Consider the following 20,653-nt stretch of genomic DNA (forward strand, 5'->3'; position numbering starts at 1 on the left):
TTTTATCATTGCGAAGTAATACAGTATTTCAATAAAACCTAAGTATGTGACAAATGGTAGGAAAAGGGTGTTTTGAATCTTGCTTTATCTTGTGCCAGAGTGAAGACAACAAAAATTTTTGGCTCTTGGACCTGGGAAACAAGTATGAACCTTCAGGTTTTAGGGGAAAAATGAGGAACAGGGGAGGGACACCTACACAGCTTGGTCAAAAGTTCAGGTTAAAGATAATTGCTCACACTTCTACAGCACTTCTCAGAGAACAATGGTGAAAGAGGAAATCCAGATGCTCTACAGTTGACTCTTTTTCCAGAAAGAGAGTTTGAGGAAGCCACCAAGGGCTAGCACCTTGGGTCAAGCACCGTGCCTCGGGAGCGTGGGGGAGGAAGAAGAGGAGCTGTCCAGCCCTGAGGAGCCCTCCTCTTCCTGGCACCTTGTCCCTTCCCTGCTCTCCCTGCTGCACCAAGCCATGACAAAATTCCTTCACTTATTATGTGTAAGGTTGGTGTATTAAAATTCATTAAGTGGGTAAATGTTCCAGACTGCTTTTAAAATCTGGATTTTCCCCCCTCCCCCTCTAATTTATTCCCTAGGATAAGTTTACCTCACAGCCACTCCTCTAAAGTGAAGAGACTGCCATGGGGATTCTACCTTGATATTTTCTGCCCTGTTTCTTAGAGGATCTAATTGCTTGTGATGCTGGTATATTCAGTGACCACAGCGAGAGAGAAAAATTACTCTTCTGAACTCCAGAAAGATTTGTTCCCTACCTATGTTCATTTTTGGACTTACAGCTTGAGCTCTTTCTCTTGACTCAGTTCCTGCCATTCAGCGAAGCGAATTCAGCATGCTTTTGGCAGATGCAAGGTCTGTTCTGATGTGATCTTGCAGATCTGAACAGAAACAAATAGAGAACATAAGTAGCCAGTACTAAAATAAAGGTATGGTTATTCCACAGGCTTGATCCAAATAGAAGGTGGGGAGGGAAGAAGAAAGCTAAGCCATACTCATCCCAGTAAAGCTAGATGTCAAACACAGAAAGATGATCTCCTTAAGTTCTGAATTGCCCAGTTATGAAAACAATAATCGTAAGGGAAATTCAGGTCAACTCCTGTTCCGACCTGGCCTCTGAAGAAACTGCTCTTCATCAGCTGCACAGCCTATGGAGACCTGCCTCATCTTAGTCACCAGCACTACCTGAAGCTAAACCCTATGAATATACCCACAAATACTAAATACTGGTTTGCTGTTATTCACTGCATTGCTACATCATCACAGCATAACATGAAAAAATCACATTTGAATGGGCTAGGAAAGACTATTTTGTTGGCCTGCCTTCTTAGACAAGCATCTGGCAGTTCACATCTCTATCCAAATCTTAAGAAGCAACCCCATTTTGACTATTTCTGTGGAAAGATAGAAATTCTGGAAAAACTGTGACCAATTTCTTGGGAGCAGAAGATTCCTCTGGGGCAGCTGAGCTCTAAGTTGCTTCGGAGAAGACGAGTTTAGCCCCTGCTGTAAGCCCCATTCCCAGTAGATTTCAGCTGGGTTGAGGAATGCATCCTGCTCGCCCCAAAACGTCCTGTGTTTCAGCTGGAGGCAGCTCTCCGAAAACACATTCAGTGCCTCCAGCACACATTCTGGCCCAACATCCCCTCCCAGTGGGCTGTGTTTAACCCACACCTGAACCAATTTAATCCTCTACTAATTAATTAATCACTTGTGCTTCTCTCATTATGGGTAGCGCTATATGAATAAAATACACCACTCTTATATCTCTAGGCATGTTTCAACACAAGTCATTTTTCTGACAGCTGTCACTCACATTTCTCGTTTGTTGTTTGTTTTTTAAATGCCTCTAAGAAATTGCTGACAGCCGCGGGGAGCCAGGGAGCCCCTTACCGACAATCTAACTCCGACCCGAGTTGTTTGTTCGCCCGGACCGTACTCCCCCCATCCCCCGAAACTAAAAAGCAACATTTAAAATTTCCCCCTTGAGTCATTCCAGCAGTTTTTGTTTGCAGCGAGGTAAGCGCCGAGGCGTTCGCAGGTCCCGGGGGGGTGGGGGGGGCCGAGCGGGCAGGTCCCGCCCCAGGGCGGTGGCGGCGGCGGCTCCGCCCCGACCCGGCCTTTATAGCGCCCGCCCGGCGCTGCCGCCGCCACCGCCCGGCCCCGGCACCCACCGGCTCCCGCCCTGGTAAGTGCTCCTGTCTTTACAACCCCGTGGTGATTTAAGAGCGAAAATGCCTGGTCTGAATGCTTGCGCTTTAAATTGGGAGGGAAGAAAAAAAAAAAAAAAAGCGCCCTTGCGATGCAGTATTTCAGCAGTGGGGAAGATCTGTTCGATGTGCTACAGCGTATCATCATTTTTCACTAAAAAAATCAGCAGTACTGCTATTTGTGATCCAAAGGTTGAACCTGAGGAACTAACTGTGGTAACAAATGATTAATTACTTGCTCAGTTGCCAAATATGCTAAAAATAATTATCTTAATATGAATAGGGTTTAAGGGAAAACATATGTGCTGAAATCACAGCTGAATCTGATAAGCATGCCTGTCCAAGTACCTGAGGCATGATTTGCTTTCTTGCATTATGAAACCTGCTTACGAGCAAAGAGTGCACCTGCATTAGCATTTTGGTTTAGATCATGTCAGCTTTTTCCAAATGAATCCAGTGATCTCGATTTCCCATGTTTTTGTTCACACCACTGAATAGTTTTAGGGTACCTGCACTGTTTTTCTTCTGAATAAAGCCAAATTAGAGGATGCACTCCATATACCAGCAGGCGTTCAGTCTGCAGGACCAAATTAGAACTAGTCCAGTGTAGAAACCTCGGAAGTAGATAACAGTGTGGAGCAGGTCTTCAGCACCAGCTCCATTCTGCACACTCCCTCCTACTGCATTGCACTGCTTGCTGCTGTAAATATAACTAAGGTTCCTATGGAATACTTTAAAAACCAAGTTTTCCAGTTTTCTAGAACTGAGGGCACTTTTTAAAAAAAAAATCCCATTCCTTGCATTGCAAATAATAAAAAAAAAATCAACAAAAAATACATATTGGTACTTTATAGCTTTCTTCTCCCCAGTGTTTTTACAAGCTTGGTTTTTGACACTCACTATTGGTAAGATTGCTATACATCCTTGGCTGCAAGATCCAGCTGCATGTAAGAAATCAAGATGGAATATGTTCTAAGCCTCTCTAATACTGTAAATAAGTGAGATAACATCAAGACAAGACTTTAAAGAGTTTGAAGTGGTCAGAGGCACTTAGTGAGGCTTATGCAAGTGCCTGGCATCAACTAGATGCAGTCAGCAACTATAGAGATAGTGAAAAAAGGACATTTCCCTTTCATACCCTCAATGTGCATGTTTGGTGCTTTTGTTGCAAGGTAGTAATAATCAACTAAAAAGGTACAAACAGCTGGACAGTAACTAAATATATCTGACAATTTCTAACTGTTTTGGTCCACACTGCAGAACCAGAGTATTCATTTTTCCAATTTCCTTTTCTCTGTTTCACTTAAACTCTGAACAAATCTCATTGTATTGCTAGATGTGCAAAAAGAAAAGCTTCAGACAATGACCTCTAATTTAATGTATAGAAATAATAAGTATATATTCCACAGCAAGTCAATGTTTAATTCTGTCAATTGTGTTGTCTGACATGAGTGTCAGAAGAAGTCACAATAGAAGCAAGAAAGGTGACGCTGCAAGCTACAACACAATACTAAATTTCTCTTTATTTTCAGAACCAAAATAATACAGATAGAAGAGGAACTAAGTGAGAAGCTAACTAACAACATGAAGTTACTCATTTTTCTCACAGTAACCCTGGGTACACTTGTCACGGGACTAGATTCTGTAAGTTTTGAAATAAATGTTGGGGGGGTTCACTTGGAACCACTTCTGGTTTTGATTATACTTCTGCTTTGGCCAGCGCAGCAGGCTTTTGGCTTGAATTCTCCTTTTTTCTGACTTTACATGTACATATACATCTGCTGCACATATACCTCCAAGTAATATGCTTTTGAACCCCTTGGTTTTTCTTCTAATTCTGATCCACCTTAACATGTCTGCTAGCATTCAAATAGTGAAGACATTATGCAATAACAAAGAAATCAAGTTGTTTTGTTTTTTTTTTTTTTCTTTTAATGCTATGTAGACCTGGACACTGAGTACCAAGAGCTCACTGGTCCTCCATGGAGGTAGATATTGGGCCTTAACTAAATTTCCACTTCTTCTACTTGAAAGAATGATGCTAAATAAGGAAAAAACAGATGTGGATTGGAATATTTTTGATTCTCAACTTGTATGACAGTTGATATCTATCAGCAGAGTCGTTTACCAACATGATGGAAATATATTGTTACCATTATCTGTTTTAGCTCAGACAAGCCCACCTGACCTCTGGGAAAAGTATACTAAAAGCCTAATCTTATTGAAATATCTAGCTTGTAAAGCAGAGGCAGGACCTAAAGTACAGGGCAAGAATCTATCATATAAGTCTACTGGCTTTTATTCCGTGGCACAAATGTAAAGCACCAAGGTCACCGAAATAAGAGGCAGCTGGAGAATGTTACATCTTTGCTGTACTGCTTGGTGGCTGAGAGGTGGAGAGGGAGAAGTTCCCTTCCCTGTTCTAGGGACACTGACCACTGAGAGCTGCTTAGGTCCTTATAGTAGAAATAACTGCCATGTTGACCTGATACAGTGGACCTGCTTGGTGGGGGTTTTCACAATTGGGTTGTTTTCGTGTGGTGTGGGGTTTTTGATCTCCTGTTCTGCTTTGCTTGAGTAGAGTTCCACTCTTCATTCATATCTAGGTTCCACAGAGCAGGTTCAGCTGGTAACTGCATGCAAAAAACTGAACTGTTGAAAGTATGCATTAAGGAACAGAGCTTGGGCCTATAAAAGATAATCAAACCACATAAAAGAAACAGTTACCATAAAATCACTTTTTCTTTTCCTTTAGGTTTACAGCAAGAACTACTACAAGCTGTCATATAAACACAGATCAGATCACAAGGGTAAATATCTGACTGTTCTACTTGAACCTAAAAAGAACTTGTTATCCTGCAATTACATCTTCATACAAGAAGAAAGACTTAGTCATACTTAAACACATGAAACTTAGTTTTCAGCTACATTTCACTTCATCATTCAAATGTTTTGCCTCTAATCAGTGATGTCCTTTTACTTGCAGAATGCCATTGTTTGAATGGAGCAACCTGCATTACCTATTACCTATTTAGTGGAATTAATCGTTGCGTATGCCCAGAAGGATACACTGGGATTCACTGTGAACTAGGTAGAGTATCTGTTTTCCTTAGTACTAACTAAATTGCTTGAAAAGAACTAACAAGATAGGTAAGTAAAGAATATGAAATGGCAGGTGAAAGTACTACCCATAAACACATGACTGGATATCCTTCAGCACTTTATGCTACCAGACTGAGGAGAAACAACTAAATATTGGTGAAAAATCAAGATCTCTATTTTTTTTTTTTTTTTGTCCCTGCTTTCTCACTAGTATTGCCTATGTCACAAATGTTTTAGTTTGGGGTGAAAAAACTGAACTTGTTTGGGAGTGTTCAGAAGCAGAAGAACATATTATATTGTGCAGTACACTGAAACTATTAAAGAAGCAATATGCATGCTTTAAAGCATAAGATAGTTGATGTTCAAAAATAATAAAGAACAAATTTAAAACCAACAGATAATAAATTCAGATTTTGCATTATTTGTTTTCAAGTGTAATGCATAAACTTTTTCTCATTAGAAGAATCCATACAGATTATTTCTGTCTTGGAACAAATATAAACAAGAATGTGCTGCTAATTAAATCCTTATTTTCTCAGACACTAACAGCATATGCTATACTGAGAATGGGGAGGACTACAGGGGAATGGCAACAGAAGATGAATGTCTGCCGTGGGATCTTCCCTCAGTAATCAGGAGGGGTAATTACCATGCTCACATGAGGAATGCTTTGCAGCTTGGACTGGGCAAACACAACTACTGCAGGTGAGTAAAGCACCACTCTTCCTGGGATGACTTCTATTGTTACAGCCCCAAAAGTGCCTCAAGTGATGGTATGTGTTCTAAATAACAAAATATTACAGAGATTGATTTTGACTAAAAGTAGTTAGAATGTGATTCTTGGAAGTATATAGAGTTCTCACTTACCACTAAAACAATCATAGGGCAACATTCCCAGTGTGTAACAGTTAATAGTCAGTTGATAATTATTTTCTCTGGGATATTTTGCAACAGAACACTTTTGGCCTTTTCAGGACAGTTAGAATTCTAAAATACTAGAATTTTTTGAAACTGTCTTTATAAAAAGAATGCTTCCTTTATCTTCTAGAAACCCAAATGGAAGGAACCGTCCCTGGTGTTACACCAAAAAAGGATTCATCATTCAAGAAACACCCTGCAACATACAAAAGTGTGGTAAGTAACATTAGTTTCAAGACAACTGATATTTTTTTTAGCTTTTTTTTTTAATCACGCAAGGTTGGTGCTTAGTTGTAAGAACATCCGAACAAAATTTCTCTCTTCACAGGGCATGCGTGTGGTCAAAGGAGCATCAGCAAGTATTTCAAGATTGTTGGTGGAATCCAGGCAGAGGTTGAGTCTCAGCCTTGGGTAGCTGGCATCTTCCAAAATGTAAGAGGCATCAACCATTTTCTGTGCGGTGGCAGTCTCATTGACCCTTGCTGGGTGCTTACAGCAGCCCACTGTTTTCATACTCCGTAAGTTTACAGTTCTGCGTCCTTCTTATTTGCACCTTTCAACTGATTTCTTTGTGCGATGCTCACTGAGCAACCCTTCAGAATGTACGATAGTAAGTGTTCTCTTGATTGATCAAAACAAGAGCAGCCATAAGCATTAAGTCTATGGGAGTCCAAGTCTAGCAGAATGAACTAGCAACATGCAAACATTTTGGTGGATTATGCAATTTAAACAATTTGAGCCTAAATTGAAGCTAGGGTTTCATTTTTATCTTAGCTGTTCCCAAAAATTAAAAGATCTACTGAAAGGTGATGAGCTGCTGAGCAATATGTTTATGGATGGTTCTTGTTTTTCATGTGGAAAGCTTATCCTCCTGGTATCTGCAGAGGATTCTCATCACCAGTGCCTGGCATTAGCACCAGCTAGCGAAGTGTGCGTTTCAAAATATGTGAACATTCATCTTAATTCCTTCAAATGGAAAATCAGGATGTTTTTCCTTTAGAATACTGGATCAACTTTCAAAGCTGATTAATGCTGACAAGAAAAAGCAAAATTTAAAGTAAACACAAAACAGAACAGGAACTGGATCTATACTGTTCATGTCATTTTCAGAAACTGGTAGTCTTCATGAATCTCTTTACTCTCACTCAGGTCAAAAAAGCCACAAGACAAATCCATCTACAGAGTCTTCCTTGGAAAGTCCATACTAAATGTTACTGATGACAAGGAACAGGTTTTCATGGTTGACGCCATCATTTCTCACCCTGACTTTACAGATGAGACAGGTGGCAATGAGAATGATATTGGTAAGTGTCACTTTAATATGAGCCTTTAAAACACTGAGGATAGCTGAAGGCTATGTAATTGTGGCATACATCTTCTAAAAGAAGTAAAACCAGAGATGAGATGAAGTGCAACAGGAACTAGATACTTCTGAGGACTAGGTCTGTGCTGAGCAAGATTTTCCTAGTTGTGCCACAAACCAAACTTGTCAGATGCATTACCTGGCACACAGTCAACTACAAGCCTGTGTTACCTCTGGACCTGTACAAGGCATGACTCTTCCATAAGCACTGGCGGCAGCATTCCATTTCTACCATCTTATTCTATGTTTACAGACATCACACTGTATGTATAATAAATGATGAAAAAATGCATGCACAGTAGGCTTCATCATATGGTAGGGGAATGCCAGATGAGGTACTGTAGTAGCCAAAGGTCATCCTGAATTAATTCAGACTTCCATTATTCTCTATGGCTTTCAAAAGCCTATCCCTAAACCACAACCAACAAAGTAAGTTGGGTTTTTGCAACTTGCACAGAAAAGACTTGCCACTCTTACACATGACACTTAGAACTCTACCACCCCTTGCAGATTTCTGATGTTTATGGAAAAAGACTCAAAGACTAGCTTCATAAACCCTTCTGGTGAGAAGTACAGTATAAATGGTCCTCTCTTCAGCAGAATGTTTTAAAACATTTGAAGATACACATGTAGAAGAAGCTTCCCCGAGCTATCAGCCCCTGTCCTTCCAGGAGGAAAGTTCAAGATAGCACATTCCCAGCACTAAAATTGTCAAAATTAATTTTATTGTTACTAAATAATGACCCGGTGTCATTCCACAAGCAATGAGAGGAACAATATGTAACTGCAACTATTCCCATTAACTGTACCCGATACTCCTATTGTCAGAGAACTTCAGGGGAAAAACTTGCTTTACAAATCTAACTCTATCTTGTCTGACTTGTTTCTTAGCTTTGATAAGGATAAGAACAACTTCTGGACAGTGTGCAGTAGAATCCAAATATGTCAGAACAGTCTGCTTGCCAGAGAGGAACCTTTACTTAAGAGACAATACCCGGTGTGAAATATCCGGCTATGGAAAACAAGATTTTTGTAAGTGAATTAGTCTTTTATTTCTGAAGTTGTACTTCCATAATGTTGGAACTGCGTATTTTCATAACATGATCTGCAAAGGATTAAAAAAAAGATTCCTTTCTATTCTATGTACTCAATATGCGTCTCTCAAAGATGATCTTTGCTATCATCTTTAGTTGTCCATGGCATTTCTTATCTGATGCTTCTCCCACTTGTCAACTATATGAAGTAAGCAAAGATGTAAACCAGCATATTTTTCATTCCTGATGTGGTGAGAAGTAGAAAAAATAAATCTGTGTTGGAGAATTAACAAAGGATTGCATTTGTGCAGAACTTCCTTCAAAAACAACTAGACTCTATCTAAAAACCCAGCTTTATAGTTTGCATTTGGAACACTTGTTTTTCTCTTCAACTTACGTAGTATTGGATTACTTCTAATGAATAAGCTGGAAATAAGAACCTCAAATCTAGAACTGGAATGGTTATGCTTATTTTGTTTAAGTACTGAAAGTGTCTGTTATTGGAAGGTATTAAGTTTTTTGTCCTGGATGGTGAAAGTAGTTTAATAGTCTTCTGTTTGCAGATGACATCTACTATGCTCAAAGATTGATGTCAGCTACTGTAAATTTAATATCACAGACGAAATGCAAATATGAATACTATGACAATATCAAAGTTACTGACAACATGGTCTGTGCTGGAGATCCCATGTGGATGACTGATGCGTGCAAGGTAAAGCTGGTTTGTTTTATCTTCTAAATAATTTTAAATGCATGTACCCTATATGGATCAGCTGGTGGCATCTTCTAGTTTTACTAGTCAGAAGAGTCTCTTGTTTATATAGCAGGAAGTTAGTACATCCAGTGGAGTTGACCTGTAATGTGGCCAAACATAGGGAAGAAGATTGGGATCTAAAGTCAGGTGTTACCCACTCCACACCCTTCTTCGGAGGTGCAAGAAGTGCAGTATCTTAGTCATTGTCATTCCTCAAGGCCTTATTTTACTACCTGCTCAAGCAATAGCTGATAGATATGCATCAAAGGAATACAGCAGCTGTTCCAGTCTCAGCTTGTGCTTTCTTAATGTTAACTGTAGCTCTGTAAAGGGATAAAAGGTGGATTACAGAGAGAGACTGAGCCTTTCCACAGATTCCTCAAAACTAGACTTACTTCCCTGCACCCTTACTGGGTAGAGTGGCCATATGAGCCACTAAGAACAAACGTTGTCCTTAAGTGTACCTTACAGATAGAGAAACAACAGAATCTGTGATGAAGAATTGGGTGTGTTGGCTTTGACCTTATATCACTAGTCTAATATCTGTGATTTTTAAACTGAAGATGGAGTGTTGTATGCAAGGTAACTTCCTCCCTAGCAGGACATGGAACTAGAGACCTCCTTAAATTATAGACTGTGTTCAGGTAGCAGCAGATGCTGAACCTTCTCTTCCATCTAAGCAGTGTTCTCAAAAAATCAAAAAACTTTAGGTCATAGGTATTTACTAGCTTGTTTTAATCTAGAAAAACAATCACAGGCTCCCTGTTAGAAAGGCTCCATCTGCAGAAATGGCCTAATATGTTCTTTCCATTGTCAGGGAGATTCTGGTGGCCCCATGGTCTGTGAGCACAATGGCAGGATGACGCTTTATGGGATTGTCAGCTGGGGAGATGGCTGTGCAAAGGAAAACAAGCCTGGTGTTTACACCAGAGTTACTCAATACCTTAACTGGATTGACTCCCATATGAATGCAGTAATTGCTAAGAGTCGTTTCCTTCCTGAACCAAAGTGACCTCTCTTCTACAGCTGGACTCAAATGAACAAGATTAAGCTTCTACTGATACCAGGACACTGAAGTCCTGAATGTCATGAGAGGATTTCATTTTAAACACTTGTGTGGTCTACCACTCACATCAGTTCCTGAAGGCAGAGAGATGGTTGATATATTATCTTACTACTCTGAATTACCTGAAAACCACTCTGTGGGAAGCTAAAATATTTAACATTTAAATGAGTATTCCCATGCACAATACTATGCATATCAAGTTATCTGTCCACTTCATTTATGAACCAGCATTTGGTCTGGGATTATTGGTACAGTTGTAACTTACTTAACTCAAATACTCATATATGGCCCGAGCCTAAAATCTTTCTTCATCACACCAAACTCAAGTCTTAGATGGTTACCTGTAAGACCAGTACTGAGAGGGCGTGATCAGGCTTTGCATCAGAGGAATGTGAAAGAAACTGCCTGAAGGACCAAAGTCTGCTTAGACTGAGGCAACGCTTGGTATATAGGGTTCATTGCTACAGACCCAACATACAGTAATATCTTATGAAGGGCACCTGTAGCTGTGTCAGCATTACAAACTCAACATATTCTACTTAAGAACTGTGCTGCAAGAAGGCAAATTGGGAACTTGACTGGACTTCTAGGTCACATCTGAAGGTATCTGCGTCCCCTGAAGTCTGACTATGCAATGTTTCTACATCTGCTTATGCACCCAGGAGAGGACTTAAGGATTCAGCACCCACTGAATGCTGCAGATGTCAAAAGTCAGAACTTTATTTCCATTAATTTAACTGATATTATGTAGAAACTACTTATTTTTTACCCCAAGACTTAGGCTGGTTTTATTTTTAAACTAGTTTTTGTTTTATAGATTTGAATTATTTGTATGAGGGCTGGAACCTCAAGCTTTATTTAATTATTTTTACTGTGTTTAACTTATTGTTTGTATTATGGATGTTAAAATATCATTAAAAAAACATGTTATTCTTAAGTGTCTGTTCCTCCTCTCTTGAAAGGGGAAGAGTATGATTTAAGAGATCTGCCCTTATTAAGTTCTAATCTGAACAGTGGCATTCCTGGGTGGTAAAACATATATGTTTGAACTTGCTGTTTATTAAATCATTCTCTATGATGAATGTCTTCTACTCCAGGCTAGAGTGTTAGAAAACTGTGTGTGAACTCGCATGACACAGTGCATAGGTAGAACAACAGTGCTAAGGGTCTGCTGTCCATGCTTCATGTACTTTAGGACTCCCATCCAGCCATATAGACTAGCCATTCCCAAGCAGTTGTGGAACACTGGGTGAACTTGTAAAACAAAATTTCCTGTTTAGGCTTTGTCTTAAGGGAAGACGGTTATCATGCTACAGAACTGCTTTGCAATAAGATCCAAATCACTTTGCAGAATCAAGAGATTTAGTTTCAAAACATCATTAAAATGCTACTGCATGTGGAAGAGTGCAATGCAGCAATATCACAGAAAGGTGCTAAAATGAAAGCGCTTCAGCTTTTCTCAATACTTTGTTGTGGACACTAACTTTTGAAGAGAAGCATTTGTAGTTGACCACAAGTACTACTAAACAAAGTTTTAGGTAATAGAAATCATATCTGAACAGCAAGACTTATTTATAGTTTAGTTTAGTATCTTTTTCAAGAAAGAAATTTAGCTAGAACAGATTTCACAGGAGAGAGTGCTAAGAACAAAGAAACACTTAAATCCACCTGCATTTTTAGTTCTGGAGAAAATGCCACAATTAAGCTTGATGTAAGACTTTGATGAAAACACATTCCTTCATTTGGGCAGACAACAAAGGCAGAAAATATTTTCTAGGTCTTTTCTTTTGGGTGGTGGAAGGAACACAGTGGGATCCTAGTATCACTCCAACATCCTAAAGAGCAGGTGCTGTCTGCTTTGATTTTGTTTCTTTTAAGGAAGCTGTAACATGAGACAGACTGATAACTTTACAGAGAAGGGGTTCCTATCACAGCATCAAGGTGCCATATAGTTGTGTGATGTTTGTAACTGTGAAAGTAAAAGGCTTGCACATCATAAAAATATCCTGCCAAGCATTAAATGATTTCCTACACTGACATGGCCATCGTGGAACAAATTAGCAGCTTAATTAGCAGCCTAATTTATGAAGTTAGCAGTCCCAGCCATCCTAATCTACTAACATAGTAAGCCAGCAAGACTCCAGTAGTTACTGGTCAAAAGATCTCAGCCATTTGGTTTGCCACTTTTTGGCCTATTTTTTAAAAAGTTACTACCCAAATGTTTTGTTAGTTATTCATCTCCTCAAAAATACAGAATCTGGGGTCGAATTACAGGACCACTAGCAAAACTTAACTTATTTTTGTAGATCAAACCATATTAACATTTACTTTTTCATTATAGTTCATTTGAGAATTCAGAAAAAAATTCAAATGTGTAGGTGCAATCATTCCTTACAGAGCTCTCATACAAACCTTTTGGTCTCAGTCATGGCCTGCTTAATGATGAATGACTACAGATTTCAGAAACATTTTGGAAAAGTCTTAAGCAAGGAATTTGTTGTGACCTACAAGGAGTGCTCTGACTACAAATGAACAGAATTGGCTCTTTTTTAAAAGCACTCCTAGTAACATTTTTGTCAAATGTTTTTTTGTCATGTTATACACACCAAAGAATATGAAAAATTTATTTTTTCTTTCCCCGCCCCCCCCATCAAATAGAGCTGAGATAGATAAATTCAAATCAGAGTTATGACTGATTGATGTCTTCATAGCAAGGCAACTGTGAAATCAGAGCTGCTCAGATACAAATTCAGCTACAGCAATCCTTTCAAAAATCAAGGGAAAATACATAAACTAAATTCTCTCTTTCCAAAAAGCACACTGGTGTTTGTGAGGAGCATGCTACTCTTGTAGCTTATTGTAACCTGAGTACACGAACCCTGCACACTGGTGATGGAATGATAGGAATAAGAATCTTAGTGAAGTCTTGTACTTTAGACTCAAGACTGAAGCATGTAACACCTGGACTGTTTCCAGACCTGTTATTATTAAGTCACATGTCTTTATACTTCAATTTCCCTTCTATAAAATGGGTGGGACAGAACTTCCTTTCTCCCACGGATCTGCCTGGGTATGATTTATCAGGAAGAGGGAGAGTTGACAACTACGTGAATGTACTGTGAGTAACATGCTGACATCCCAGTCCCATACAGGGACAGCAAGAACTACTTAAACACAAAATTATTACTGACAATACTGGATTGTGAACTCTTTGGCAATACAATTTGTGCTTGGGATCTGCTGTCCTGAGTTTGAGTGAGTGGTGGGGTTTTTAGGTAGCAGGGGAGGGGGCTATAGGGGTGGCCCCCTGTGAGAAGATTCTTGAAGCTCCCCCAGCTCCAAGTCAGATCCACCTCTGCACCAAAACTGAGCCAACCAGCTGCGCCTCTGAGATAATGTAAGAAGGGACATGGTGAGGAGGAGTCAGACTTGTGAGGAGGAGCTGCTGCAGCTGCGTGAACACCAAGGTCATTGGAGGAACAGAGGAAGAAAGGAGGAGGGAGGTGTGCCGGAGCAGAGACCCCCCTGTATCCTGTGGTGAGACGGCAGGGCAGCCCCCCCTGCCACCCATGAAGATCTACGGTGGAGCAGACACTGATTTGTGGCCTGTGGTTTCCACCTGGTTGAACAAGATGCTGTGCCCGAAGAAGGCTGGGGTCTTGTGGGAAAAGGTAGCCCCGCTGCTGTAATTCAGCACTGGGAGGATTGCAGCATGCGGGGGTGTCCCACACTGGAGCAGCTTGGGAAGGGCTGCAGCCGTGGGAGGGAATCCAGTTGGAGAAAGTTAGTGACCCATGACGGAGCAGTGTGGGGAACGCTGTGGCCCGTGGGAGGGACTCACACTGGAGAAAGTTTGTGGAGGACTGTCTCCTGTGGGAGGGGGACCATTCTGGAGCAGGGGGAACAAGTTCCAGAAACTCCCCGCACCGAAGATGGCGAAAGTGGCAGCACTGACTGCACCCCCCATTCCCTGCCCCTGCACCACTGGGGGAGGAGGTAGAGATATCGGGAGCAGAGCTGAGCCTGGGAAGAAGGGAGGGGTGGGGGGAAGGTGTTCTCAAGATGTGGCAGTGCTTCTCACTGTCCTACTCTGTTAAGTGTTGTTAGTGTCTATAATAAATCTGTGTTCTTTTTTTTTTTTTCCCTAATGAGTCTGCCTTTTGTCCATGACCATAAAGGGTGATTTTCCCCTCCTGGTCCTATCTCAAATCCCAAGCCTGGCTTATTTATCTCTTCTCATTGCTGGGAGAGAAGGGATGTGTGAGCAGCAGCGTGGTGCTCAGTTGCCCTCTGAGCTCAAACCATAACATCTGCAAACAGAAATTTATTAGTACAGGTTACCACTGTAGAGTTATCCAGCAAAAGCATGCTGTTTGTGGACTGCTGATTGAAGTTTTTGCAGGGAGCTAAAACTGCATTGTTTCTAGAGAATGAGTTAGAGATCTCCTGTGAGAGACTGTGAGACTGGAGACTGTGTGAGAAGGAAGGCACCTCTTCACTGCTTTTCTAGACAGTAACTAGCAGGACAGCCTGACAGTAACTAACGGGACAGCTTGAGCAGTGTGGGCAACCAATACTTTGGGTACAAAGTAAGCAACCGTAATACAGTTTTAGATAAAAATATACTATGTTTTAATTATGTCTTTTGGGATGCTACAGCTTTTTCACTTCAGTATTTCTTTCATTTAAACATCTATCAAAGTACTAAAGTCAACAGATTTCCAACAGGTGAAGAATATAAATAGCTTCAGGGTGATTGCATATCACTGTCATTGTAATGAACAACATGTTTGTCATCGACTTCTATAGGCTTTTTCTATGAATAAAGTCAATGCAGTTTAAATTTCAACTATACCAATCATTATAAATATAAGTAAGAATGAAAAAGGAGCTATAAACAAAACTTGCATTTAGGGCTCTTTCATTTTGAAATTTAGGAACGTCTGGAGAAAGTATGAATAAAGAGAGTCTTGGGAGCAGAGGAAATTTAGACGCTGTTTTGGGTTTGCAAACTTATTTGCTCTTTAATTTATGTTAGATAAACTGCTCCAACAAAATGAAATCTTTAAACAAACATACAGTGTACATAAATCCCTGCTTTGGATGCTACAATATATATATACTCTCTCTCAATATTTTCTGCATACCTTTGGCCCTACAACTACAATACCATCTGGCTGGCTAGTTATCAGAGTCTGGGAAAAGAGCAGAAGATGAGAGCACCGTTTTGCAAAACTTTCTCTTCCTGCAATAAAATCCACAGGAAACATTTTCTTTCCCTCCTTATAGAGAGTGAGCAGAGGATGATCCAGCTTGTGGTGCAAGTGAAGATGAAGAGAAACAGCCAGGAGAACTGTGCATGGAGTTTGGCAAACACCACTGCAGAATGACAAGAGAAATACTAGAGAGAGGATGTTTTTGGAAGATATTAGTTATCTGGTGGGTACTAACATACATGCAAGACAAATGTTGATATCATAAATCTGCTCTTACTTAAGTATATTGTTCCTTGATTTCAGATATGTGGCAGGCAACAGACAGGAGAAGAATGGGAGTCCATCAGGCATTTAGACACAGCTGAGAGGTGGTCATCAGCCAAAGAGATGAGATCATATTCGCAGAAGCTTTAAGAGCATAACTAATATGAACTTAAGTCTCTACTTATCTTTAATACTTCCACAGAATAAACGTATTAAGCAATGAGGATAAAGCAGTATCTGATGTGTCCAGAGCATAGGAAGTTAGTTTAACCTGTCAGCTCTTCAAAGGAAATGATGCATCCTGAATGGACAGACCACTTTACCTTATATAGCTGAAGCTTTCTTCATGGAAGTGAAACTAAAATATGACTCAAAGCACTTAAAAATAAAATATGTTTTAAATAAACTAAGTTATGGTGAAACATGATATATAGTCACCTATTTGTTGCATATGTTACACCACTTCCATATGGTATTGTCTGTGTGGGAGGATTTTGTTTGTACATATTGAAACCTGAACTAATAAAAAGCAATATGACTATTTGGTCACCAAGCCTTTGTCTTACTTGTGACACTTAACCACAGTGCATGCTTTGAGGCAAATGAGAACAGAGTTTGTCCATGAAAAGAGAATCAAACCCTTCTGCATTCATAAGGTTTGTAATCTGAAGTTTCAGATACCTTCCCCTCAGGCCAAAGTAAATAAAAAATAAAAAGGACATACTTGAAGCAATGCATATTCATTTAAGAGCAAATCTGGGCTCAAACTTGGTCTGGCATAGCCCTTCCAAATCCATTGCATCTCACACAATTATACAAATGGGCAATCTGAGCAGAATTTGAGTTGTGCTGTTTAACCTCTTGGCAAGTGAAGGAAGTGGATCTTTAAAAAGTGAAAATGCAAGAATTTTATGGAACAAGTGCTATGCACTTCATGAATAGTAAAATGAGATGTAGACCCACAAGTCAAGCATGAAAACATATGCAGATCCACGTGAGCAGTATGCTCAATTCCCGTGTCCACAGCTACAGCCAACTAGTGAACTCATTCGGATTTAGGCTGCATCTGCCTAGTGGGACGTACTAATGATATCTGAAGGTGGGAAGGACTGAAAGTATACCAGCATCCCAAAAGAGTTCAGACTGAGCTTAGCAAACCAGAGTTATCGGAAATGAAAAAGCTAATAACAACAAACAGGAATAATAAAATGCACAGATGTAGATGAGTGATGACTGGTATTAAAGCAGATTCAGAAGGCATAGCAGACCACAAGCTGGATTTAAGTCAACAGTATTGAGTAAAAAAATGTAAACATATTGACACATACACCGGAGCATGGTTTGTAAACCTAGGGACTAGGCAGACACTCAGCTGTGTCCTGTTTTGAGCATCATTCTTCTTGATGAGAACACAACAATAATGATCAGTGGTCCAGAACATGACAAGAAGAAAAGACTGAAAGTATTTGGTTTATTTTATCCAGAGAAGCAAAATCTACAAGGAACATATTTTTCAAAGGGGAAAAGTCTGCGTCAGAGAAGGGAATAAACTGTCCTCTGTGTCTATAAGAGATAAGGTGAGAAGCAATAAGCCTGGTTGCAGGAAGGGAAACAGAATCGAAGTATTATGAAATTCCTCTCCTGGTAAAAGTAATGAAGCATGGCAATAAATGGCATTGAGCAGCGCTGAATTTCCTCCACTGGAATTTTTCAGAACAATTCAGAGACAAACCAGTTGTTTTGGTCTCCTGCAATGAAACTGGAAGAGATTTTGAGAAATCCACTAGTCTCAAGTTCTCATATGAAATAAATTAACATGCTCAGTGACTGAGATGACTACATGAAAATACAGACACCAAAGGGAAGTTTAGAAATAGTATTACACAATTTAACTGCTTTTTTAAAAAGTAGCTTTAAAGAAATGGCTCCTATAAGAGAAAATGGTCTGGATTTCTGATCTAACAATTAAAGGCAAACCTCTTAATGGTAGACTAATAACTATAAAAAGTTTTGAGCAAACTTTTCAGTGACTCTTAATGAAATAATATTCCAGACAGAACTAGAATCAAATTAATTGCTTCCATGTCCCATTGGGCAAAATATTTTCAATGAATAACATGTGCAACTGGCAAGAGAGTAAAATTATTATCCCCTATTGGATAGAGGGATCGTTATTTATCTACTGAATAACTGGAAAGTGTTTTGTACGTAATGCTATGACTTGGCATCGTATACATGAATCACCTCAGTATGTTTCAAGCTGGAGACCTCTGGGTGTGATAAAACCTTCCACAGCACTGTATTATCATAAGGAGGCACTCACGAAAGAAGCCGAAAATCACAGACAACCACCAGACTTTGCCAGTCACGGGCTTATGCATTTTAGGATCTGATGCCAGTCTGGTGACAGTATAATTCCAGAAAACCAGATGGACACATTTACTAATAAAAAACATCCACATGCGGTTTCATAATTTATTAGAAATGAAGCAAAGTATCTTGACTAGTCACAGCTCAGATATTCTAAATTCAGTATATTCATAACTTCAGCAGCAGTAATTAAGAATTACCACTTACTAATTCTTCCCTAAATTTTCTTGAGTTGTGGAACAAAACTTTAGCCTAAGTTAAAACAAAACATCCCCAAGTGACATAAATCAGATCATTACTACAGCTGTTGAAATTGCAGCTGTTTCATGAAGATCACAGCATGTACTTGGCATTACTACAGCACATCAGCACCCAAGATAGAAAAATCTTCACTAATGTTCCAACTCCCTTCATCTTCAAATGCACCTGCAAAGTCTGACACATTGCAAATTGGTGTGGTTGGGTACATTTTTATTTTTAAACATGCTATATTAATCGCAGCCCCAGCCACATGAAGAACTGCTTTGAACAGGTACCCTTGACCATCTCAGCTGTATTTTGCTATAGAACTCACTAGCCAGAACCTGAGCCAACACTGCAGGACAACAATCAGCTTTAAGTAGCTGCCATTCAAAAATTAATTGATTTGTCTCAGAAATTATTCTAATAATCTTCCAGAAAAATGAGAGAAACTATCAGACTTAAATCAGCAACAGAATTCAAGTGCCATCACTCAAGTGGGAAGACACTTTTACCTCCTTATGTGGTTAACAGCTTCTGATTTTTTTCTGGAAAGATCTTAGCTGTCACTTTACAATTGTGATTCTTCACCAAATATGTCCTAGGCATCCTTGTTTGGGTGTTTGATTTGGCTTTGAATGCAGAAACTGAGAGTAACTGAGAAATTGGGGGCAGAAACTGAGGTGGAAGAATATGTCAAAAACATGGAGCAGAAATTCTATTGTGTGAAGACTGGGCACAATGGAAATGTTTCAAGTATTCAGTTTTATAGAAAATCCCTGGAGGGACTGAATCTAAGCTTGGCTGTTTCATTTCCCTTAGACACCTTGCATTTGGAATCAAATGTATTTGATCACAGACACCACATTTTATGTATCATCTTTAAGAACAAATGATTGATAATTTCAAACTAGACATAAAGAGATAAATTTGAAATATTTTTCCAAAACAACCCAATTTCATCTAAAATAACTGCAACTAGGTTTATCCCACATATTAAATCTTTTGGCATCTAAAGACACTTAGTCTTATACTAACTGTATCCTTTATCTACAATAGGCTTTTTTAAAGTCATGCAGTAACAAGAGCTCTTTTGATTATTACCTGGGGAGGCAAGTCAGAGAAATTTATCATATTCTGTAGCTGAAAACAGAGTATGGAAATACTTTTAGATGGTCAACTTGACTCAGCCTTAAAACTACATTAAAGGGACTTTTAGAACATTTAGGGTGGCAATGATATAAGCCACTAGCTTTGCTCTAAAAATTTTGGAACAGTTTTTGTTTTTACAGTCATATTCTAGTCTTAAAACACACATGTCCTCCTGAAACATGAAAACAGTCACATGGACAGGAAAAATACTGACTGTTCCGAGGCTACAGAGCTGTCAAACATATATGCTGGCAAATGGTGGAAAGGAGATAAAGGGACACTGGATTCCAGCCTTCCAAGGATGCTATCTTATGAGTGCTTTGAATTGCAAAGCTTAAAAGTAAAGTTTGTCACCTGACTGTGATCTGTGTCAGCACCCTTTTAAATCAATATACTTTCAATAATAACAAAAAAAAATATTATTAATTGCAGCACTGAAAATGTCAGGAGGCATCAATGTTTAAAGACCTCTCAGGAATTAGATACAGTATCTCAATGAAAATATACTGGACTAAAGTGCCAGGCTGTACATACCTATGCCAGCATTTATGCTGACAGACTTTGTGTCAGTATAAGAAATGAGGCAAATATACAGGTACAATGAAATGTTATCACTTTCATTACATTGATTTTATAGTTTTGACCACACTGGTTTAAATAAGTTGATCAATCATCTTTCCCTGTTTGACAATTTTACAGCTACAAAGACTGTGTGGTAACAAGGTCTGACTTTCACAAATACATGAACTTTTCTGCTACGTTTTTTTCCTACCAACCTTCCATAACAAAGGCTGAAGTTTTTACATATATATATATATGATGTATTTCATCAACTTAACATCAGAGGATCCTGCAAATCTCCAGCATTTGAGCTGCTGCATTCAACAGCCTGGGAAGGTAGATATATCTGCTGGTATACCCTAGTTTCTACATGGACAATCAGGATCAGATGCTA

At 39.4% G+C, this 20,653-nt stretch overlaps 1 protein-coding gene and 1 long non-coding RNA gene across 3 annotated transcripts in view; one reads left to right on the plus strand and one right to left on the minus strand.

Moving 5' to 3' along the window:
• Nucleotides 1-777: 777 nt before the first annotated feature.
• The window catches only part of LOC122153453, a 61,020-nt gene continuing 41,144 nt past the window's right edge, over nucleotides 778-20,653 (minus strand). For both annotated transcript variants that reach the window (XR_006165346.1, XR_006165345.1), the window contains exon 3: nucleotides 778-890. This is a non-coding gene — a long non-coding RNA (uncharacterized LOC122153453). The remainder of the gene's footprint in view (nucleotides 891-20,653) is intronic.
• Nucleotides 2,145-11,350, plus strand: PLAU (plasminogen activator, urokinase). The gene is made up of 11 exons (XM_032982217.2): nucleotides 2,145-2,197; nucleotides 3,752-3,863; nucleotides 4,975-5,029; nucleotides 5,206-5,310; nucleotides 5,861-6,026; nucleotides 6,370-6,455; nucleotides 6,568-6,757; nucleotides 7,389-7,543; nucleotides 8,494-8,634; nucleotides 9,200-9,348; nucleotides 10,208-11,350. Exons 2-11 carry the CDS (start codon nucleotides 3,804-3,806, stop codon nucleotides 10,400-10,402), a joined length of 1,302 nt encoding a protein of 433 aa, XP_032838108.1. The 5' UTR covers nucleotides 2,145-2,197; nucleotides 3,752-3,803; the 3' UTR covers nucleotides 10,403-11,350.

This window comes from Tyto alba, unplaced genomic scaffold (genome assembly GCF_018691265.1).
Source record: "Tyto alba isolate M040663 unplaced genomic scaffold, T.alba_DEE_v4.0 Super-Scaffold_1, whole genome shotgun sequence".
In the NCBI taxonomy this organism is placed as follows: Eukaryota; Metazoa; Chordata; class Aves; order Strigiformes; family Tytonidae; genus Tyto; species Tyto alba.

What these genes read in the sequence shown, in the direction of transcription:
- PLAU (XM_032982217.2), top strand. Translation starts at nt 3,804, where the DNA reads ATGAAGTTACTCATTTTTCTCACAGTAACCCTGGGTACACTTGTCACG. An exon ending in ACACAGATCAGATCACAAGG is followed by an intron (nt 5,030 to 5,205) that starts GTAAATATCTGA and finishes TTTTACTTGCAG; the next exon opens with AATGCCATTGTTTGAATGGA. An exon ending in GGCAAACACAACTACTGCAG is followed by an intron (nt 6,027 to 6,369) that starts GTGAGTAAAGCA and finishes TTTATCTTCTAG; the next exon opens with AAACCCAAATGGAAGGAACC.